Genomic DNA, 24,661 nt, shown 5'->3' with positions numbered 1-24,661 from the left:
GAGACCCGTGTTGGCCTTGTGGGAGGAAGCCAAGAGAGGGAAAGGATCAAGAGAGATCCCGCTCGCAGGAGCGCCTCAACAGAGAATAGGATCGAAAGATCCGAACTTCGAGATAAATCTCTCGTGTCTTTATTCTTATGATTTGTGTTCTGTTTGTTCCTGCGATCTTTCTGCTGTTTTATTGCACACATAATCACATTACGTTCCTAGGAACATCACTGAAAAGGTAGACTGTCAAGTCTGTATTTTTCACTGACCGAACGGTCCGGTGTTCTGACCAGGACGGTCCGGCCAGAGCTCTCGGCCCAACCCGAGAGTGCCGACCGGACGGTCCGGCCATAGGCCCGGACGGTCTGGCCCCTGTACTGACTGCTGCAATTTAAAAGAATTTTCAGGACACCTATTCACCCCCTCTCTAGACTCTCTCTAAGACTTCAATTGGTATCAGAGCAAGGTTCTTCTGAAAATGCTTAAAAGCTTGAAGTGATCCAAGATGGGAGACAAGACTAGCGGCGTTTCCAACAACAACAACCGTAAAGATGAAGATGGTGGAGAAGGCTCTACCAAAAAGGGAGCCTCTATTGAGTTTGATTACTCTAAACTCAATACTTCATCATCTAACATTTCTATCTCTTCCGGCCGTGCACCTTTCTTTGATGGTACTCACTATGGGGCATGGAAACATAAAATGAAACTTCATCTAATCTTCTTGCATCCAAGTGTTTGGAAAGTTGTGTGCACAGGTGTGAAGGATATGCCGAAAGATGAAGAAGATCTCACTCCGGCGCAAGAGCTCCTCATCCACCGTAATGCTCAAGCGGCAAGCGTGATTCTCAACTCCTTGAGCCCGGAGGAATTCAACAAGGTTGATCAACTTGATGAAGCCTAGGAGATTTGGGACACGCTCCGCATTGCTCATGAAGGATCAAGAGGGGTTCGAGAATCCAAGATTGAACTTCTTGAAGGGAAGCTAGGGAGGTTCGTGATGGAAGATGACGAAACACCTCAAGAGATGTATGACCGGATGATGATCATAGTGAACAAGATCCGTGGCCTTGGGAGTGAAGACATGACGGATCATGTGGTGGTGAAGCGCTTGCTCCAGGCAATTTCACCAAGAAATCCTATCTTGGTGACTTTGATCCGTGAGTCAAGCGGTTTCAAGAGAATGACTCCAAGTGACGTGCTCTCAAGGATCATCTCGCATGAACTCTTGGAGTAAGAAGCAAAGAAAGTTAAGAAATACGCCACCAATGCTGCCCAAGCCAAGAACAAGGAGATTGCATTCAAGGCAAAGAAAACTCCAAGCTTCAAGAAGAGAGCTCAAGTGACTCGGAGAGTGAGGATGAAGAACTCGCTCTCTTGGTTCACAAATTCAAGAAATTCCTCCGCAAGAAGAGCTATGGGAGAAAGGATGAGGACCGGTATAAGAGGCAATCCAAGAAAACATGCTATGAGTGCAAGGAGTTTGGGCACTTTATAGCGGATTGCCCCAAGCTCGCTAAGAACAAGAAGGGCAAGGGCAAGACCAAGTATTTCAAGAAAAGGCCCAGGAGAGCTCACATCGGTGAAGAGTGGTTCTCAAGCGACAATGAGAGCGACAAAGAGGAGGAGCCCAAGTCAAGCGACTCCAAGAGCAAAGGCGTTGCTACCATGGCCATATCGTCATCAAGCACGGAGCGGCTCTTCTCCAACTTGAGCGACGATGACGGTGATCATACGCCATTGTGCCTCATGGTGCAAGGGCGCAAGGTATATCTAGCTCCCAAGCATCATGTTGACTCTAGTGATGATGATGATACCATGATAATGATGATGCTTTGCTTAGAAATTTTAGCAAACCCGCTCTCATTCATATCGTTAAACTCATGAAAGTGCTAGAAGAAAAGGAAGGATCTCTCGAGAGGCAAGAGGATCTCCTTATTCAAGAGAGGATAAAAAATGACTCTCTTGAAAAGGCCCTTGCCAGAAAGGATGAAAAGTTGGTTGATTTGTCTAAGGAGCTCACGCTAGCAAATCAAACCATAACCAATCTTAAGAATGTCAATGAAATCCTTGAGGAAACTATTGTGTCCATGAATGTGAGGCACAATGGTCTTGAGAATGAAATTGACAATCTTAAGCACAGCCTCTCCAAGTCTAAGGACAACACAATAGTCACTACTATTCTTGATTGTGAGAAATACAAAACTATTGACTTAAGTGTTGTTGAGACTAACAATGTAGCTCTCAAAGAGTTGAAGAAAGAAAATGAGAGGTTGGAGACCTTGGTAAAGTTTGGATGCATTCGAACTTACCAATCCAATGATGCTCTCTTCAAGACAATCACCTCTTATAACAACAAGGATAAGAGGGGTCTTGGATATTCCCCCGACTCAAATGCAAGCCCAAAAAGAGTAATGATCAATGGTAAACCATGTGTTGCATTTGTGAAGAAAAGGGAGTCAACTGCTGAAGAGGATACAAAAATCAGCCCTGAGGACAGACAGTCCGAATAGGGCCGGACAGTCCTGCCTGAGTCCTCTGTTCAACAGAGAAGGCAAGCCGGACGGTCCGGCCCTACTCGGACAGTCTGGTCTGGCCCCTCTGTTCAATAGAGAGGACATACCAGACAGTCTGGTCTGGGTCGGTCAGTCCGGTCAGACTTCTCGGTCTGGCAAAATAGTCTGGTCAAACGGTCCGGTCCCAATGACCGGACGGTCTGACCTGAGCTGTCTGCCTGGCAGAGAGTACCAGCCAGACAGTCTAGTCCTACGGGCCGGACAGTCCGACCCCAGCTGAGCAGAAAGGTTGACTTTGAGCTCTCCTTAGTTCATGAGGATCCAGCTCGAATCAGGCTTATGTATGGCTCTCATGTGATCATGAAGGACAACCGTGGACGTGTGGTTGCTATCTTCATTGGATCAAGTCAAGAGAAGCGAAGGCCAAGCATATGGATCCCTAAGGAGTTGATCACTATTGTTAAGGGACCTAAACTTAAACAAGTTTGGGTACCTAAATTGCATGCTTAACCTGTCTCTTGTAGGCATACTCCTCCGGTGGCTCGAGTTGGGTGATCGATAGCGAATGCACTAATCATATGACCAGAGAAAGGAGTATGTTTATCTCACTCGACGAGAATGGAGGAAATTGCGACGACATTATCTTTGGAGATGACAACAAAGGAAAGGTAATGGGCTTAGGTAAAATTGCTATCTCCAAAGACAATTCTCTCTCAAATGTCCTTCTCGTTGAGTCCCTTAGCTACAATCTACTCTCGGTTTCTCAATTATGTAAGCTTGGATTTAATTGCCTCTTCACCGATATAGATGTTACCGTCTTTAGGAGAGATGACAAATCGGGAGTGTTTAAGGGAAGATTAAAGGGGATCTCTATCTTGTCGACTTCGACGATGATAGAGTTAACTCTAAATCTTGCTTAATCGCCAAATCGACTCTTGGATGGCTTTGGCATCGACGCCTTGGTCACTCCGGGATGAGAAATTTGTCAAATCTTCTAAAGGGGAGCACATTCTTGGCTTATCTAATGTCATTTTTGAGAAAGACCGAGTTTGTAGCGCTTGTCAAGCGGGGAAGCAAGTTGGAACCTTCCACCCCACAAAGAACATCATGACGACTACAAGACCATTGGAGTTATTGCACATAGACCTCTTCGGACCAATAGCTTATCTAAGCTTGGGAGGTAACAAACACGGTCTAGTGATTGTTGATGACTTTTCTCGCTTCACTTGGGTCTTCTTTCTCTATGACAAGAGCGAAACTCAAGAAATTTTTAAGAAATTTGTGAAGAGAGCGCAAAATGAGTTTGAAGTGAAGATAAAAAGAGTTCGGAGTGATAACGGAGGAGAATTCAAGAATACCCAAGTTGAAGAGTTTCTTGATGAAGAGGGAATCAAGCACGAGTTCTCCGCTCCATATGATCCTCCTCAAAATGGGATTGTGGAGAGGAAGAACTGGACACTTATCGAGATGGCTCGGACAATGCTTGATGAGTACAAGACTCCAAATGTCTTTTGGGCCGAAGCCGTCAACACCCGTGTCACTCCCTCAACCGTCTATACCTCCACAAGCTTCTCAAGAAAATTGCATATGAACTTCTAATCGGTAAAAAGCCAAACGTATCCTACTTTCGTGTCTTTGGTTGCAAATGTTTCATTCTTAGCAAAAGGGCTAGATCATCTAAGTTTGCATCCAAAGTAGATGAAGGTTTTCTATTAGGATATGAGGCAAACGCACGTGCCTATTGGGTTTTCAACAAAACCACCGGTATTGTTGAAGTTTCAAGGGACGTGACATTTGATGAAAATAATGGCTCTCAAGTAGAGCAAGTAGAAGTGAATGATGCAGGAATTGGAATTTCACGGGAGGATATAGACAACAAGGCTGTTGGTGATGTAAGACCTCGGGAGGTTGAGGGGGAGCAAGAGCAAGAACGAGATGTTCAACAAGAATCCTCAACCGAAGATGATCCCGTACTAGTTCATGATGATGGTAGTAATAAAAACCTTGGGGATGGGATTGATGTCGTGGGCGCATGTGAGCAAGAATCGGCTCCGGCCCCCACGGTACACTATCCTCGAATTCATCAAACAGTACAAAGTGATTACCCGGTGGACAACATCATTGGTGATATGAGGAAAGTGGTAACGACTCGATCCCGAATTGCAAGTTTTTGTGAAAATTACTCGTTTGTCTCATCTTTGGAACCAGTGAAAGTGGAAGACGCGCTTGGAGACCCGGATTGGGTAATGGCCATGCAAGAAGAGCTCAACAACTTCAAAAAAAATGAAGTGTGGTCTCTAGTGGAAAGGCCCAAGCAAAATGTCATCGGGACCAAGTGGGTTTTCCGAAACAAGCAAGATGAGCGTGGGATCGTCACAAGAAACAAAGCACGGTTAGTGGCCCAAGGTTTCACTCAAGTCGAAGGACTTGACTTCGGTGAAACCTTTGCGCCGGTTGCCCGCCTTGAGTCCATTCGCATTCTATTAGCTTATGCCGCTAACCATGATTTTAAGTTATACCAAATGGACGTCAAGAGCGCCTTTCTCAATAGACTAATCTCTAAATTGGTATATGTGGAGCAACCGTTGGGCTTCGAAGATCCAAAGCACCCCTACCACATCTACAAGCTACACAAGGCTATATATGGGCTCAAGCAAGCACCAAGGGCATGATACGAGTGTCTTCGCGATTTCCTAACCAAGAACGGTTTTGAGATCGGGAAGGCCGATACTACTCTCTTCACCAAGAAATTTAAGAATGATCTGTTTGTATGCCAAATTTATGTCGATGACATAATATTTGGCTCAACTAATGTTTCATTTAGTGAAGAGTTTAGTAGAATCATGACCAAAAGGTTTGAGATGTCCATGATGGGAGAATTGAAGTTTTTCCTCGGCTTACAAGTAAGGCAACTCAAGGATGGCACGTTCATTTCGCAAACAAAGTACTTGAAAGATGTCCTTAAGAAGTTTGACATGGACGGCGCTAACCCATCAAGATGCCAATGCCGATAAATGGACACCTCGACCTTGATGTTAATGGTAAGGAGGTAGATATCAATGTATATCGCTCAATCATCGGCTCTCTCCTTTATCTTTGCGCATCTAGGCCCGACATAATGCTTAGTGTATGCATGTGTGCTCGCTTTCAAGCTGCTCCAAAAGAATGTCATTTAGTGGCCGTTAAGAGAATCTTGAGGTATTTGGTTCACACTCCAAACCTAGGGCTTTGGTATCCGAAAGTATGCAATTTTGAGCTAGTGGGCTACTCCGACTCGGATTATGCCGGGTGTAAGGTTGATAGAAAAAGTACCACAGGGACTTGTCAATTCCTTGGGCGGTCTCTAGTCTCATGGTCATCCAAGAAACAAAATTTCATCGCCTTATCCACCGCCGAAGCTGAATACATAGCCGTCGATGCGTGTTGTGCCCAACTCTTATGGATGAAACAAACTCTCCAAAATTTTGGATACACCATGACTAGGATCCCCCTCCTTGGTGACAATGAGAGTGCTATCAAAATAGCCAACAACCCAGTCCAACACTCAAGAACATAACATATCGATATACGACACCATTTCTTGAGGGACCATGAAACCAAAGGAGACATTTCCATATCCCATGTGAGAACCGAACAACAACTAGCCGACATCTTCACCAAGCACTTAGATGAGAAAAGATTTTGTGAGTTGAGAAATGAATTAAATATCTTGGATTATCGCAACATTGCATGAAAAACGACTTGACTTTTCAAATAGTTAAGTCAATTTCATACACATGTTAGAACAACATGAGTCTTCGTATTTCTAGAGGTCAATTCTTAAATAGAATTGGTCTTAAATACTAGGAGTAAGGCTCAAACATTCCCAAACAAAATTTCAAAATTCTTGTTTTTCAAACTTGGTTGTGAAAATTGTTGAGTGTTATGCGAAAACTTGATTTCTAGATTGCGAAAATGGTTGTTGACTTGAGAATCATAGTTTGTACTGATTGCTTGATCTGATTCTCAAGTTGAATAGCCAAATCTTCTTGGAGTCAGTTTCACTTCAGCCTCTTTTACTTCCACCAGAGTCCAGTCTGGACCGGACAGTCCACCCCCAGCCGAACTGTCCAACCAGCCCCCTCGGCCTGCTTCGCAAAGTCCCAGCCCGACGGTCCGGCACCTACCCGGACGGTCCGGCCGGTGACTTCCTTATCTGCCCCCAGGCCGAGCAGAGAGAGGAAATCTCTCTCAATTCCTCTCTTCCTCAAACCCTAAATCCCTCTCACCCCCATAGAGTGAGCTCCATTTCTCTGGCCAGACAGTGAGCTCCGACCGGACTGTTGTGTGCTTGTCCAGACTGTCCGATCCACAGCCAGTCCGATGAATTCTTTGGCTCCACCTTCATGCTTCTTGATTCTTGCACTTTTTGTCCTCAGTCATGACTTCAGAAAAGCGTCAGAAGGCTCGTCAGGAGCTATCTACAGAGACAGACAGTGAGGATTCCCCTCCGATTGAGTTGCCAAGAGGGAAAATGACAAAAGGAAAGAAGGTGGCAACCAAAGGGGGAGGCAAGCGAGCTGCTATCCGTAAGGGCTCCATGGGGATTGTGATTGAGTCTCCTCCGCATCCCCGCACTCGCAGTCAGACAGGTCGAGAGACCGCTTCATCTGTCTCCCCCTCATCCCCTCCTACCAAGAGCAATAAAGCCAAGAAAGCTAAAAAGTCCAAGAAATCCAAGAAGAAGAAGGGGAAGGAACCAGTTGGTGGTAGCTCCTCTCGACCTTCCCGTCGTGAGTAGAGCGGCCACCCCCTTGAGCTATGGAAAAGAAGGGTTGTGATGCACTGTAACCAGTTTGAGACTCCAAGGAAGAGCATTGACTACATGAGGTGCGTGGAAAAGACCAGAGTTGATCGTTTGAAGGCTCCAGAACAGCAGTACCTGTGTGAAGCAGATTACCGTTTCAAGACCCAGGTGGTAGTGGATTGGTACAACTCAGTATTCCTCGGCAGGACCAATTCCCTCACAGAGATGAAATGGGTGGATTGGGACTACTTGCAGGCTTCTACTAATCCGGTAGCTAAGCAAGTGATCAAGATGTGCATCGACAAGGATGTCGGTGACATCATGTGCTTGGAGAAGGATTGGAATAAGAAGCTGATTGGACAGTTCTTTGTGACTGTATTTTTTGAGGAGACGGAGGATGGGATAGAACAGCAAATGCGGTGGCTGACTGAAGGGGAAGAGTATACTGTAACCATGTCAAAATTTGCCACCATCTTGGGACTCGATGCACTCGATCTGAACAAGCCCAGCATACACGCAGAGTCCCTAATGTCTTCAGAGGTGGTTCGTACCTTGTATGCAGACCGGATGCCGACAGGGCCACTTGGCTCGACCAAGGGGATCCTTCCTCATTACGATATGTTACTCAAGCTTTTGAAGACTACTGTTTCGCCCAAGACCGGCGACAAGACAGCCCTTACCTCCAGGCACCATACCTTGCTGTTGCGCATGAGGGAGAATGCGCCTCCTTTCTGCATCATCAAGTATATCTGATATGAGCTGCAGTAGATCATCCTGGATGCCTCCCGTGGACTTGCATATGCTGCATACCTGCATCTGATGATTGAGACAGTCACTGGTCTGCGTTTTGTAGCTGATTGTGCTCACCGCAGTTACAAGCCCATTCTCCCCAAAGTCAGCAAAGCGAAAGGAAAGTCTAGTGCCTCAGCTCGCCCCTCCACTTCGCAGATTCCTGAGCGCCCATCTTCAGGATCGCTTTCTCCTTTCAAGAAAGCGCTCTCTGCTATCTTTGGGATCTGCAAGAAGACAGCAGTGAAAGTAAAATCTAACGAAAGAAAGATCAATCAGCTTTTGCGTGAGTCTGGGCATGAGATTCCCTCTGAGTCCGAGGATGAGGTCTACGAGGATCCCTTTGCTGCCTATGAGGCTGCCCGTACCATCGTCCGTGACGTCGGCGCATCCTCTTCTCGCCCTGCTCCTGTTGATAGTGATGTCGACACCGAGGAGGAGTACATTGAGGAGGACGACGAGGAGTCTGAGGTGCCTGCAGCGGAGTCCTCAGAGGAGGCTGAGTCTGATGAGGGTGAGGCAGCAGATGACGAGGAGGGAGACGCACAGGCAGAGGGGGAGCCAGAGCAGCAGGCAGAACAGCTGCTAGAGCCTTAGGTTTTAGGTGGCCACTCTACTCAGTAGGAGTTTGTGTTTGGTGCACCTCAGATGGAAGAAACAGCTCAGTCAGAAGTAGCTACAGAGGCGGAGGCCACTGAGAGTGATAGGATTCAGACAGAGGACGACACTGCGAGCATCGCGTCTGGCGCCACTAAGATTGTCCCCACTTAGTCCGGCCCCTGCTCTGAGTGAGTGAGTTAAGTGTCGGCCGAACGGTCGGGCCCCCTAGCCGAACAGTCCGGTTAAGTTTCTTTTTCAACGGCTAAGTAATGTTTGCCAGCCTATAAAAGGAGGTCTTGAGATCTAGCCGTTGGTGAGGCTTTCTGTTCGAGTTTTCTGGTTGCTAGGGCAAGTCTAGCACCTCTCAAGCCTCCCACTAACCCGATACACCTCCTAGAGAGATTAATCATTGGATCATGTCTTAGAGAGAGTGTTAAGGTTAGTGAGTGATAGAGTGTTCATTCTCGGGCGTTGATGGATGCATGTGGAGTCAAGGTGGCCTATTATTCTTGGAGATTGATCTCCTAGACGGATAGGCGTCGCCCGTGAGCCTCCGATTCGTGTGAATCGTCCGGGAGCAAGTTGTGAAGGTTGGTGTCTAACCTCCGCAAGTGAATAGGTAAGATTGATAGTGGATTCTTGTGGTTTCTCATAGAAGGCTACAGGGTAGAGCGAATTGCAATCTAGGGCTGGGCAAGCCGCCTTGATCTTGACCTTTGTGGTCGATCGAAGGGGTTGCTAGTCCCTAGTTGTGAATTTGAAGACCCGTGTTGGCTTGTGAGAGGAAGCCAAGAGAGGGAAAGGATCAAGAGAGATCCCGCTCGTAGGAGCGCCTCAACGGAGAGTAGGATCGAAAGATCCAAACTTTGGGATAAATCTGTGTCTTTATTCTTATGATTTCGTGTTCTGTTTGTTCCTGCGATCTTTCTGCTGTTTTATTACACACATAATCACATCACGTTCCTAGGAACATCATCGAAAAGGTAGACTGTCAAGTCTGCATTTTTCACTAACCGGACGGTCCGGTGTTCTAACCAGGACGGTCCGTCCAGAGCTCTCGGCCCAACCCGAGAGTGCCGACCGGACGGTCCGGCCATAGGCCCGGATGGTCCGGCCCCTGTACTGACCGCTGCAATTTGAAAGAATTTTCAGGACACCTATTCACCCCCCTAGGTTGTCTCTCTGGGACTTCAGAAAGGTGGTTTGGTGCACACATGCCCCTATCATGTCCATCCTATTTGTCCTATTATCAGCATTACCCACCAGCATCAAGATGACATCCATGTTATGTGGTGCGTGAGATGGTACGAAGTTGTGGGCCTTGGAAGTTGTATTGACACACTAGGAGCCAGAGAGGTAAGGGAATGTCAGTCGACATGAGGGCAACACAGTACTAGTTGTCAGTAAATTAAATGGATTTACGGGAGACCACAAGAAGCATTTATTGTTTTCATGTAGCCATTCCTTTTGTAAACATTGTGGTATCCCTTTGCAATATTCAAGGCTTCGCACCTTATATCACCATCATCACATGATTAGGCTGTTACGCCTCCACGTGGTCTAAACATATATACTCCCTGGACTCGGCTCTTGCGCACCTCCATTTGGTTTCTCCAAAAGCTCTTTTAACTCTCTTGATTTGCATCCACTAGGTCGAACCCACAAAAGTGGGTCTCTCATGATAGCTCGCTCTAGGAGTTTTCCTCCGACAGCTAGCGCACTAGGTAGGTGAAGCAATTATCTATTGATCTCGGCCTTTGGATCATGGTGAGCATGTACCACCAGGACATTCCTTCATTGAAGGACGAAACTCGCCTTAGTCTGCAGCCAACCCCGCCTTGTCACCATGCTTGATGATGGCATCATGTCGTGACATCAACACCCCTTGTCGTGAATAGGGTAGGTGACATTTTTGAGGGGGCAGTTACATGGGAGCTATCTGTTAGGAGCAGTTGCCTTGATTTTGATGAAATTAGGTGACTAGGCAGCGCCCAACAAATGGGAGATGCGCTCTATCAAACCCCCACTAGTTACTTTGTCGGGTATCTGTTAACACCAAGATTTAGTGAGATTCCTTAGTGGACTTAGTTAAGAAAATATCACAGTTAGCCAATGGAAAGCTTATCCAGAAGAGTCCGGGTTCAAGAAGAAAATCGTAAAAACTATGGAATACTATATTAATTATATCTATTTATTTGGTAAGATTTAGTAATTTTTCTTAATCTTTAGTAAGTTTTTATCTCGTGTCCAGTTAGGACTATGTTTTCTTTTATCTATAGAAAACGTGTGCCACATCCAATAGTGACTAGGTTTAGAGTCCGATCAGGACTTGTGTGTTTCCTTTCATTTATTATGAAACGTGTGATGTGGCCAATATGGACTAGTATTCATCCAAGGGTTTAAATATGTACACCCGGGGTCCTGGTAAATAATCTAGACATATCAATACAATTACTCTCGGCGCATCGCCACCCTCTTCTATGAGATTTCATCACCGGGGAAACTTGGCACCTGACACGAGGCTGCGTCGTTTCGATTTTCGACTGAGGGGTAAGTACTATGTTTCGCCGGCCCCAACAACCATATCAGCTAGATCAGAACTACATCGGCTCAATCCAATCTTCTGATCTAGTTGTACAGTCACTAGTTACCATATCAGTTTTTGCTTAAGGTTGATCTGGTCTATCACTTTGAGTGTTTTACATTGACTTAATATTTTTTGTTTGATGTCTTCAATCTAATATTGTCCCAGTTCGATTTGATCTATTAAATTAATAAAATAGTTTATATTAGGTCGATGTATCTTGCTCACTATTTATCGGAGTTCCAACCGACAAGTTATCAGTCATCGGCTCATAACAAACTTGATCTATTTTTCTTGCTACAATCTTGATCAGTTTAGTATCTTGCCTAACATTACTAGGTGTGTCGGAGCGTAAGCTCATCGAGCGGCGAACCATGGGACCCCCTTTGTGAGTTTAGCCCAGGGGTGCAGGCTAGGGCCCAAAAGCTTACCAAAGAAAACGAATGAAAAATAGAGAGATTCAAAGGGGGTCGGCCCCCTCGGTGGATGCAAAGGAGTTATACGGATTCAGACCGCCGTGAGGCGTAATACCATACTCATGTCGCCTGTGAACTATGAGAGTCAAAGTTACAAGCTTATATGAGAATGTTCTACTTGCCTGGTCTTCTCTCTTCCTGTTGGCCAGGGCCTCCATTTATACTATAAGGGAACACCACAGGGGCCATTGCTTTTTCCCACCTATGGCGTGCATGGGCTTATCCTCCTCGAGACTGTCGCGAAGGCCGCAATTAGTCAACATGCTCCCTCACGTCGCCATGCTATCGTTGCCTGGGCCTACCAACCAGTGGGTGGAGGAGGGGGCAATACCTTGGACCTAGCGGTCTGAAGGGGAGACCACTCCTCTCACGCGGTCGCCCTGCACAATTAATGCGACGGCGACCGGGGGGAAAACAGGGGACATCCTTGCGGTGACAAAGCTGTCACCGCACGGTCAGAGATGGCGTGACCCCCCCCCCCCCCCCCGCTTTTTCTCAAGGAGGGGCGTGCGCTTGTAGCCGCATTAAATACGAAGAGGCGTGCACCTGCAGCTGCATTGAATGTGGCGTGGCATACGCCAGGCGTCCTCCCATCACCATAAATGCGATGGTTGGGCGCCATGGACGTGCCACGCCTGTACGTGTGGTAGGGGCCACACGCGTTGTCCCATGCCGAGGGGGTCGGGGGCGGCCCGACCCCTCCAACGCCTAGCTGCTAGATAGCCTTCCGGCGATCCCCTAGAGGCACACGGATTCCTAGGGCCCGACCCCTTCTTCAGGGGTTCAAACACGTGGACCCACGAAGCCATACGCCATACACGGGGGATACCCTTGGGCCCATATCTCCGACAAGTGTAATCTTGAGCTCTCTCGATTCATTCCGATCTTCTAAGATTATTCCTAGTAAGTTAGGCTAGATATTTTACAGATCTTGGTCAATCATCAGTTGGTTATAGTCAATGATTCTTACCAGTCTACAAAATCATTGTATTTATATCAACAGAATAGCCGATTGTCTTACAGCATTACTTCTACACCAATCGATTTTTTTAAGTCAGTAGTTATTTAAGTGTTGCATCAGCTTATAAGGATTACATGCAAGTTGATTTTGGTTGATCGTAGCAAAGGATTCATTGTTTATTTAATTATTTGAGTTTACTTTTATCGGACGCCTAGCCGATCAAAGTCTTCGACAACCAATTGTTAAACCTATTGACTAAACGCTGCTACATCAACTTCCTATCAGCTATGGGTGGGCATGCGGTTCTATCGGTTTACTTGTTTCGGTTTCTTCGGTTTTTGTACAATAGAAACCGAAGTAGCCAAAGAAAAAAGCAAAACGAAGAAAATCAGTTTGGTTTTTTCGGGTTTGGTTCTATATCGAACAAGAGAAACCTCATACATGCATAGCACAAAGAGCAAAGAGGTGATGGGTCTCACACCTATTGACCATGTCACACATGCATGGCGCACAACCCACGATGGTTGATGTCCTCCACACCTACTTAATTGCGAAAGAAAATTCTACGCATTCATATGCTAATCACTCGGGATGAGGCGACTAACCAACTCTTATGGGAGGACTTTGGTTTATTCGGTGTCTTATGTTTGCAACAGATATAATCCAATCACTAAATCGGTTTTTATTTTAGATCAAAACAAAAACCGAACATCCAATCGATAACAAAAGAAAACCACTACTTTGGTCCGGTTTGGTGGCCAGTTTATTTTTTCCCACCCATATCGATAGTCGATTGACTTGTTTTGTTCTTTGTCTCGTCAGTTGCATGATTAAACTGACTGGCATACCCACACCCCTTCTAAGAATTTTGGTCATGCACTAGAGCGACACAAGGACTCTCAGGCCTTCACATATATTTAGTATGTTAGATTGGAAGATTTGGCGTCAATAGTACCCTAACCCAAGCATTGGCTAAAGACACAGCAAAGCTAGTAACTTATGCCCATCGTCGGGTAGCCAGTGTGGGGCAGACATTAGCATATAGGGAAACCCCCTAGATTGTAACATGCTCGAAATTTTAGGGTAAAATTTTTGCAAAAATATTTTAAGTTGTTGTTCTTTGTTTTTGTCAAGTTTGAGCTCTTAAAACTCATTCCATTTCTTTTATCCTTTCCTTTCGTCGCAATCCACCTAAATCTCCGTCATCAATTCAAATTCATCTGTAATTAACAATTACCCGATTCCCACCATTTATCCTAGAGATCAATGTCAATTTATTTTCTTTAGCCAATATCTGCTTATTAAGTTCATGCCACAAAATTCCGGTGTTCATAAATATCTTTATTCGAAGTCATTCGATATCCAGAAATTCCAATTGCATTTATTTAATTTCGTTTTATCCGATTTCTATCCAAGCTCCATACTGAATCTCTAATTATACTAGTTTTATCCAAATACCGAAATCTCCGTATTTACCTTTTTATTATTCTTTCCCTCGGCCCAAAACCCATTCAGCCCAGGTCGGCCCAATGCCTCCACCGACCCCAACTTCAACGAAGCCTCTGGTCGGCGCCACAACCGATAACGCCGACGTCGTCGTCATCATGCTCATCCTCTCTCCACTGTTTCAGATTTCCTTCGTTCGGCCAGCCACTAGCGCAACCGACGTTATTGCCGTCGCCATTTTAAACTCCTCCCTTTAATACGATGCATATCATCTTGCCGCTGCCTTCCACCGCCTCGCTGCACCGCCTTTCCTCTTCCTATAAATTCCCTCTGTTTGTCATCTCGTCACTGTTTTGCACAAAAGAGAGAAGAAGCAAGCCAACGTTGAGCACAGCTCGTTGCTCCCGATCTGTTCACTATTGCAGGCCGAGTCGTCGCCGGTATTGCTGCCGCTGACCATGAAGAAGGTCGTTGCAGTCCCCTCCTCTATTTCCTTGAAGCTGTAAAGTTAGTCACTATCAGAATTGCTGCCTCCAAGCCCGGCCGGACTACAGCAAGGGTTTATGTCGCCGGTGCTCCATCGCAAAATTCGTCACCACCATAGCTTCCCTCCCAAAATTAAAGGTAAAAATGGAACCTATACCTCCTTTCCAATATTTTCCCTCTCATCCCATGTTGAAATCGTCACCGGAATTTCACCGAGTTCACCTCCCGCGCTGCTGACCGGTGCTGCCCTGTTTTGTCGCCGTCGGTCGACCGGCGCCCTGCTGCCTCGCGCCTTCCCGCACCCAATCCCGGCGCCACCACGGTCTCTGCCCTCCACCTGAACTTCCCCACCATCGTGCCCTCGCCGGAGCTTCGCCGGAGTCGCTGCCGGCGTTCCCCTGTTCTACCACCACCGGCTGCACGGCGCCATGCCGCCCTGCGCCGTCCCGCGCTCAGCCACCTGCGCGGCTACCTCCGCCGCCATCCCCTTTACCTCTCTGGCCGCTGCGCCTCGCCTGGGTTCGCCGGAGCGCCGCCGCGCCATGTACCACCGCCGCCTGCTACAGGCTGCCGTCGCCAGCCCTGACGGCTGCCTCCCGGCCGCCACCACCGAGGGGAACCGATCCCCCTCCGTCTCCCGCCGCCTGAGCAGCCATCCCCGGCCGGAGCCGGCCTTCCCCTCGCCTGCGACCCTCACCGTCGGCCTCCTGTGAAAGAGAGAGCACAAGAAAGAAAGAAAGAAAGAAAGAACGAACGAGAAAGGAAGGAAGAAGAAAGAGAAGAGAGAGAAAATAGAGATTTTCCTACTCGAAAATAATTCCAAAGTTTCCCTTTGCCCTTTAAATCAATTTGACCATCCGTTTGACCTTCGACCAAATTCAAGACCTATTCTAGACTCTTTGAATTATTTTGAGTCCAATGAAACCACTTTCATCACCATCCGAGACTCCGAAGTCGTAACTTAATTTTGCTCCTATGGTTTGCTATTCATTAATACCGGTGAAACCACTCAAATATTAACTTGACCATTGACTCCATGTATTATTATTTGGTTAGCCACTCCGGTACACTAAATAATTATGCAGTCAAATCCGAAGTCTATCCTAATATATCGACGATGTTTGAAACGTCGATTTCATATTATTTCTTTCGACCTGACCTCATTTAATCCCTAAATTCTTTTATTCTTATATGTTAAACCATACGCAATTCAAGTTATTGATTTAATTCAATAACTCAGTGATCTACCATCACTATCTAGCCATCCCCTTGATTTAAGCTATCTATACCTGATCATTAAATTCCTTTTTCGATATGCATAATTAAATTTTAAATGCGTATAGAATTCAATCGGTTACTCTCATTCCTAATCTAATCATTTGTGACCAATCACTGACCATAAACCCATTTATATTTCTTTATCTATATCAACTCCCATGTCCATGACAATATCTTAGGTTAAATCCCAAGGTTGTTCGTTGTTTCATATATACACTCGTCTTATAAGACCACATAGGATCATAGCATAACCATCACGCCCCCATAATTCTAGCTTCCACTATTATCGTCTTCTACTGTAAGCCCTAAACCATATCTATTTGAATCTCCAATCGTAACCTTATTCTTTGAAATAGTTAAAGCCCATTCAATTCCATCTATCCTTCAATTTACCATAATATCTCTTGAACCACTGCTTCAAATTGTCGTACGACCATGTAAATTATAGCTCATATATTAACCCAATTGTTGTCATCCCCCTGAATCCAAGTTTATGTTGTCTATTACTAAATAACCACGTTTGACTCATCGTCTTCTCTTTCGACACATTAACATATAGCCTCTTCCATATACACAGTTTAATCTATCATCTTCATTTCAATCAACCACTATCTACTTGTATTTTCCGTTTTATCCGAATCATACTTCGAGTTATCCTCGATCTTTATTATGTGGTATTTAAATCAATCTCGCATTATGCGAAGCCACATAAAATCATGTCACAATCTTTTGATATCTCCTACTTTCGGTCATTACTATACACCATTCTGATTCTAGATCATAACTGTCTAGATATGCAATCATGATCCTAATCCTAGATCAGTCTAAAAACCTTCCAAATTCCTTCCATCACCCATTCAGCTATTATCTCTGTCTAGCTCCAACTTTTGTTGCTATTTTATTGTTTATTTATAGCTTTTAGTTTTATAGCTTTGTTTATTATTTGTTCTTGTGTGCGTGCGCTAGATCGCATGGAAGGTCTATCAAGCCATTGCAGGAGCTGATGTGGACCCGACTACGTTGAAGCTCCCAGAAAACCACATATCTCAAGGCAAGCCACGAAACCATCCTTTGATCATCTTGAGAACCTAAGTAGAGAACCACTTAGTTATTTTATGTATTATTTATTTGCAAAGTTATTTTGGCGTGTTATTACTTTCAAATAACTATGTTACATTAGTTATTGCCCTGTAATAATTTACTATTATTACTGATACCATAAACAATCATACCCTGTTCCCTGATAACCTAGGTATAGGATGTACACTTCATCAGATTAATATTGTAGTGGATAATACCACCAAACTTCTATACACATATATCTGTTTTGCCCGTCGTCACATGATGATGCTATCGGGCTATATAAAATATTGTTTTGATATAAATCACTCGCCTTGAGTGATATGGAAGGTAACTCCGGGTGAAGGTTGATGTTGTGGATATTATGACATGTATTACTGTGTTTATTATAGGCGTGTGTTGTGTTGATTTATTTGCTTCCTCGGATCTAAGGATAAACCCTCTTATGCCATGAAAAGTGGCATAATTTGCGTCCATCCATAGGACCGAGTAATCGGACTTAACCTAATACGTGGTCCCACTATATGAATGACTGTTAGAGGCTCTAGGAGCATATAGGAGTGGATATGTGCAAGGGGCCGTGGGCCATTGACATGATCTCACAACAGTGGGCAACCATAAAAGTGCGACGGTGAAAACTTTGCCTAGCGCTGGCAAGAGTCGACCACTAAGATGGTCCAAAGGATCCACTGGGCAGTGCTAGTAGTAAGTGAGACTAATGAACGGTTATGTTATCTTGACTCTGATCCAGTCGTGGTATCGTGTGGGTAAAGTTGGGCAGACGCTGTAAAGTCGTATTGTATTCGAATACGCCGTGCTCCCGGTTAATGGAGATGTGTCATTTTGGGTGATTTCTATTTCTTATGGTATGAGTAGATTTTATAATTAGAATTTGAATTGGAATAAGATGAGAATGATGGTGATTAATATTGCTACGTATTAAACTGACGATTTATAAATGTTTGCAAATAAACTGTTTATCAAAATAGGGAAAAACTATTTACAATAGGCTTGTTATAAACCATCTTGATGAACCCTATATCCTTGTACTACTTGCATGTATTCTACTTCTATCTCTTGGATCGTGGTTTGCTGGGTACGTTTGTACTCACCCCTCGCATAAAATGTGTTTCAGAAGAGCAGGTCTTCATCAAGGTTGCTCGTGTTAGGGTTGCTTCCTTTGCTCAGGCTCACCTGTGGTGTTGTTGGGTCTTCTGCTTGGGTGGTCTTTCCAAAAGCTTGGTCGACGTGCCATATTTCCGCTGCTAAGTAAGTTTTCCTTGCTGAGCTTGTGCTTTTATACCTTTTCTATGCGCAACTGAATCCTGGATAGTTGTGCGTGTGGGATCCCTATTTATTTCAGATACATCCCCACATAGATCTTCCCAACCATTGGCCATGTCCGACTCCACTAGGAGAGGGCACTGCTGTGTTGGGCCTCATGGAGGCATCCATGCAACTCCCCCTCCCATCTGCCATCTAGATTGGGAGGCAATCTATGGGGCCACCTTGAAAAAAACCACGCTATCAAACCCGATGCATGAATAGCACTGAGCGTCGTTGCGACGAGCGACACGAGTGCTGATGATGGGACGAAGCAGACACCTCTTCAAGGGATACCTTCTGCTTATGGAGAGCCACCCACACACCTCATGCTTGAGGTTGACTATCAGACATTCAACCAACCTCTATGTGGTCAGTTGGTTCCCCAAGTTCCGTCCCAATCTCCCAAAAAGTACAACACTACAAAGTTTCTATAAATCTATACCGCAATGTTGGTTGCTACAGGGTTGTCGAGAAGGCCCTCAAGAGATAGGCTCGAGCCAGGATAATGAACTTGCCTTCGAGTACCATGTACTTTTACTAGGATAAGTGCTGACAGTTCACCATGAACTTCCACGAAACCTATATGCGGCCTAGCGTCGAGGTCGACATGCACACGATACAACATAAGGGGAATTCAATTATGACAGTACATCCAGAGATTCTGTCAAGTACGCAACAAGATCCCTCAATCAAGGAGTTTTGTTCTAACGATGCTTATAAACCATAATTTAAATTCTCAACCTTAAATTTTGAGTTGATTTTAAAGTTTTTCTCATCATAATGTATTTTTTAGTCTTTGTTTTTTTAAGCATACAAACACATATACAAAGATTTTATTTATATAAATTATTTCTCATTTGCCAATATTTCAGTACAAGTTTATTTACAAACAAAAAGAATCCCTTCTGCTGAGTGTGACCAAACAGCTGTTGGCTGTTCCGTGTCGTCCATGGCATCCCCACGCGGTTCCGCACCGCGTAAACAGATAGATCAGTCGCCCTCTTCTCTCTCTCTCTGTCTCTCTCTCTCTCTCTCTCTCATGCAAACACACACACAACGCCGAACGCCAGCCAGCCAGCCAACCAACCATCCACAAGTGATACGGTCGGCGCACACCTTTCGTCTCCCCCCCTCCTCCCCACGCCCATCGACGACGCGGCCACGCAACGCATCACCCCCCGACCCCCGTACGCCCTGACGTGGTGGTCCCCACCACCGAGCCAAATCCTCCCTGGGCCCCACCTATCAGTGACGTGCGATGCGTTTCATCCTTTTTTTTTTTCTCGTCGCGTCTCGCTTCTTCCCTGCTTGCGCTTCCCCTTCCCCTTCCAGATGATTCCGTCACGGGGTCGCGGGCGCTACGAGACACCGCACAACTCTACCCGCGCCGGAAATGTTTCACTGGAAGGGGTGGGCCCAACGCCTTGTGTGGCCGTGTGGTCCCGGCTTGTCGGGGAGGGTGGGCAGAAGTGGTAGGCGTTACGCGTGGCTCCGGGCCGCTACATGTTACGCGGATAGAAAAAGGTGGAGGACGACGACGACGGAGACCGAGGCGAGCACATGGCGAGCGCGCGAGGAGGAGGAGGAGGAGGATACGGTGGCGCGAAGGTGGAGGACGGCGGAGGGGGAGGGGCGCCGGGGATGCCGATGGCGGAGCTGGAGCAGGTGTTCCGGCGGTACGACGCGAACGGCGACGGGAAGATCTCGGCGGAGGAGCTGGCGTCCGTGCTGCGGGCGCTGGGGGCGCCGCCGGGGCCGGGCGAGGTGCGCCGCATGATGGACGAGATGGACTCCGACCGCGACGGCTTCGTCGACCTCACCGAGTTCACCGCCTTCCACTGCAGCGGCGGCAGCGGCGACAGCGCCAAGGACCAGGAGGCCGCGTCGGAGGCGGAGCTGCGGGAGGCGTTCCGCATGTACGACGCCGACAGCAACGGGAAGATCTCCGCGCGGGAGCTCCACCGCGTGCTCCGCCAGCTCGGCGACAAGTGCTCCGTCGCCGACTGCTCCCGCATGATCCGCTCCGTCGACGCCGACGGCGACGGCTGCGTCAACTTCGACGAGTTCAAGAAGATGATGGGCGGCGGCGCCGCCGGCCGGCGGTAGGCTGGAGTGCACTAATCGACTCGATCCCATGATTCCCATCCATGTGGTGCCTCCTCAAAGTTTCACTACTTCTTGCATGGTTTCTTTCCCTAATTAGATTGATAAATTAAGCCTAACTGTAGTAGCAAGTGAACAGACTTTCACTACTATAAGTCTTAAGCTATCGTGATTTTTAAAAATGCCTTTATGATTTGATGTGCAGTGATGTAATCATGCAAAAGTCAGTGAGTGACATGCTGTATTACTGTTTGTGATATGTACAACTTGACTAATGTTTATAATGATGGATTTATAAACTATCATATCTGGGGACCTACTGCCCAGCTAGGTTAAGAATGTCGGGAAAAATAGAAGATTCGGTCTTTCTCCTTACTTGCAAATATTTTGAGTAGGCAAATCCAAATGTCTCGGAGAAATTTTTGGAGCTGAAAATGAAATGTTTGTTTTCCTTTGAAAAAAACTAACATCATTATTTGTTACCTTATTTGGTACCTTGTGAAGAGAGATAAATACAACTTTCTCGTATGAAAGGTTGGCAACGAGGTGGGTCAGCACCAGGTTGGATAAGAATGGCCCCGGCCTTAGCCCTGAAAGCGAAAACAAGACGAAACCCTTCCTTGGCCTTGACCCTAATAGATCCCTAGACCTGAACGTGGCCTCGGTGACCTAGATAGACAATCCATTGAGAAGGAGAGGGTCTCATCGAGTCACCTCTGCCGGAGAGAGGATGAAGACGCCGATGTGGCCTCAGTGCCCTAGACAAACAATCCATTAAGAAGGAGATGGTCTCATCAAGTCACCGCTGCTAGAGAGGGGATGAAGACACGCTGATCGCCGCACTGATCCACCACCCTGACATCGCACAGACCCGTCATCGGCTAGTCGTCGCGACGAACCGCCAGTAGGATGTTGCCCTGCCGTCACGCAGATCTGCCGCCGACGAGTTGCGTCGGTCTTACACCCTCCCTCCTCCTTGGTGAGTAGCAGCACCGGTTTGCACGCCGCCCCACTGCTGCACAACCCTGTCATCAGGCCACTCCTAGAGTGGAAGTCTGAGAGAGAGATGAGCCGGTGAGATCAAGGCAGAGAGTGTGGGGGGAGAAGCTAGGGTTTTACTGGACTTTTAGTTTTTTGGACCTTTAATTTATTATATTTTAAAATCTAATACACCTCGAAACCCTTAGGTATAAACCCTCTGCCGCCCCAACCAAAACTAGGCCCCTCCACCACCCTTGCGTAGGCACAACTACAGCAGATCCCCGAGGAAGCTCCCCTCAGTGCCATCCTCCCCATCTCTTGCACTACATCTTTCCTTGTGCGAGAGCCCGGTTGAATCCAACATGGGTGTCATGGTCTGCTTCAACGACGATTGCTCCCATAAGGGCATGTACAACGGCGTAGATAGTTGTTGTCTATAAGTTATATATAGACAAGAAAATAGATAACTTATACAATATGTTGTATACTTAATTGTCTCTACAATATTTAATGCATAATTTTCTATGTTTATATTTGTTACATGAAGGTTGCATGTAACCAATGTATTAATAAATTATCAAAACCATCTTGGAGCACAGGACGTTGCCATCACCTCGCCGGACGACGGGGCAGCCGTCTTCGAGCTGAGTCGAGATCTCTTTTACGAAAACGTCGTCTTGGTCTGGAGACTGGGTGACGCCCGGCGTTATACTTGCCCTAATGGCGTCCTGACTCAGCCCTTCGCCACCATCCACATCAAAATACCACCGTGTGAGGGAGGCCAAGTGTTGCTGCGGTGCCCGCACCACTGTAGCCATGGGCACCACCACCATGGACTACTAGAAGAAAACGACAACAGTAGTAAGAGAAGCCTAGGCCAAGACTATAAATTATAGTGAAATGAGATTTTGATTCAATACTTAATGTGGCGATTTTAGAGAATGACATAATAGACCTTGAATATTGTTTGCTTGCAAAATAGAAAAGAGATAACCAATTGAGACTTGCGATCATCACGCCGTTGTTCGGCGGGGGCCATAGGCAGATAGATAGGCTTGGGACAGCAACCGAAAGGATTTTCATTACTTTCATCTGAGCGTGCTACACCTATTTTTGTTCGAACTAGTATTGTGACCCGTGCGTATTACGTGGCTAGCATTGTTACGTTGATCAAAAGATACCGTTCTTTTCTCCCTATTTTCTCTCCTATGTTAATCAAGTTTCTATAAGAGAACCTGATCGTATTTATAGATGAACTCTTCCTTTGATATCAATTTTTTTTAAATAAATTAATCCAAGATTTTTAAATTATATTTATAGATGGACTCTTCCCTCAATATCAATTACTTTAAAAAATTTATTCGAGATTTAGATTTTCCTAAACTTTCTTACATATGGACGTTTTTTTATTATTTTTCTTTATTTAGTTGATCTTTTCTTTCCTTGTCCGATTTATTACCTCATGCAGTCCTGCACCAATTTGCCAAAGCAAAGCGGAACGAAACATTAATTACATGCCACTAATATGATTGATTGCTATCCGATTAGTTTTAGTGCTATCCGATTGGTTTTTTTCCTTTTATCTGACTTTTATCTTCCTTTTTCTTGTATTTTTCTTCAATTAATCTCAAAATTTTTAGCCCGTAAAAAATAATGTGAAGGCTCGTTTTCCTATATCCTTTATATATATATAATAGATTAACATCGAGCAGCAAGCAGGCATGGCGTACGCGATGGTCACGAGAGTTCATGAGGCTGTTTGTGGGCCAAGCATGAGCCCATTCGGCCGCCTCGGTCGCTTGATTGGTCTGGTGCCAAACGGACAAACCAGCTTCGCTTGACGTCTCTCCTACGTTGATCGAGACGATCTGGTTGGGCGTGTCATGTGAATATCTTGTGATGGCTCAAGCATGGTTCATTATGGCAAGGTCCATTTGGCCTACATGGTAAAAACAGATCGTGTGGTGGTAGCTCACGTGCTGCCATGAGCTCAAACACGACCCAAGGATGAGGCGAGGCGTGGCGGGCTAGCCCAAGCATGAAAATAGCCAATGGGCCGAATGTGGCCCATCAGCAACTCTAGCCCAACAGAAAAAAGAAGAAATAAATTAATAGAGGAAAATCTGAAAAATTTTGGAAGAAAATAGAAAAAATATAGGTAAAGTGGATGAAATTAGAGGAAAGTATAGGAACATAGAGAAAATATAGAAAAATTGCATGCAAATATGAAAAGATAAAAATTATTGAAAAATGAGTCTTGCCTCATAGGGTAGGCCATGCCACTGGCCATACCGTGTAGACCTGCTATAGAAATATATCGTGCCAGGGTGTGTCGTGCATGGGCCATTGATAGTAAATACATATGCTTGGGCCAACCCAGGATGGAATAACCCATTTGGCCATCTATAATCAACGACATTCATATAGATTTTGATATATGGGTTAATGGATATACGATGCACATACAATAACTCTTATAGATGCTTATTATTAACTTGCATATTAATATGGTTATGCGTTATACGGACACAACCATGCAGGTAATTTTAATTGCACGTGTAGTTAATTATGAATCAACCTCGTCATCAGATTTAATTAAACATCGATCTCAAACACCGAGATCTGTAAGCTTGCCAAGATCAAAGCACAAGCCTTCAAGGTCAATTAAATAGCCATAAAAAACTCAGACAAATCTTTCGTCATTCAGAAAAATCTCTCCAAAAGAAGACGGCCGTGATCGCTCACTACACGTACGTAGCATGTCTCCCGCGCGCAGATGCAGGTCTGGTAGGCCTGGGAATTTCTCCCCTGCATCGACGCTCTCCGGTAATTATTATATCGTCGTGTCGACATAAGGCACATTTATGTGGTCGCGCGCGGCAGCTGCGTTGGGACGTACTTGGGGACAGGGCCTGAGTTAGCTAAGCTACGATGAGCTTGTGGTCGTGTGGAGTCACCGCCAAACAATAGGCTATTTGTGCCGAGTGAAAAAGCCATCCATCTTGGGTATGGACCCGGCGTTAAATCCCAACGTACTTGATGTCTCGTACCTAAGGATCCCACCCTTGCCATCCGTTCCCAAGGCCGTGTTTGAAAGGGATGGACTCATTCCCAACCATATCAACCATCTCCAAGAGAAGAATTAATCTAGCCACGAAGACACCATCTATTGGTCAAAAGACGATATGAGAGGTAAATCTGATGGGTTACGTGCAGGGCGTAGGGCACAACACGGCAGTGGATCTTGAGCGCCCCCGAATCAAG

At 45.8% G+C, this 24,661-nt stretch overlaps 2 protein-coding genes across 2 annotated transcripts; both read left to right on the top strand.

The window, feature by feature from the left end:
- Window positions 1-764: 764 nt before the first annotated feature.
- Window positions 765-2,498, top strand: LOC121054419. Its single transcript, XM_040523922.1, has 4 exons — window positions 765-806; window positions 890-1,105; window positions 1,381-1,752; window positions 1,890-2,498. Exons 1-4 carry the CDS (start codon window positions 765-767, stop codon window positions 2,496-2,498), a joined length of 1,239 nt encoding a protein of 412 aa, XP_040379856.1.
- A 17,155-nt stretch (window positions 2,499-19,653) lies between these two features.
- Window positions 19,654-20,784, top strand: LOC102704243 (probable calcium-binding protein CML18). The gene has a single exon (XM_006654100.3). It carries the CDS (start codon window positions 19,874-19,876, stop codon window positions 20,417-20,419), a length of 546 nt encoding a protein of 181 aa, XP_006654163.2. The 5' UTR covers window positions 19,654-19,873; the 3' UTR covers window positions 20,420-20,784.
- Window positions 20,785-24,661: the final 3,877 nt, after the last annotated feature.

The sequence above is a fragment of the Oryza brachyantha genome, chromosome 5 (genome assembly GCF_000231095.2).
Source record: "Oryza brachyantha chromosome 5, ObraRS2, whole genome shotgun sequence".
NCBI lineage: Eukaryota > Viridiplantae > Streptophyta > Magnoliopsida > Poales > Poaceae > Oryza > Oryza brachyantha.
Note: the sequence above shows the minus strand (reverse complement) of the source record. Positions and strands in the feature narration are given on the sequence as shown.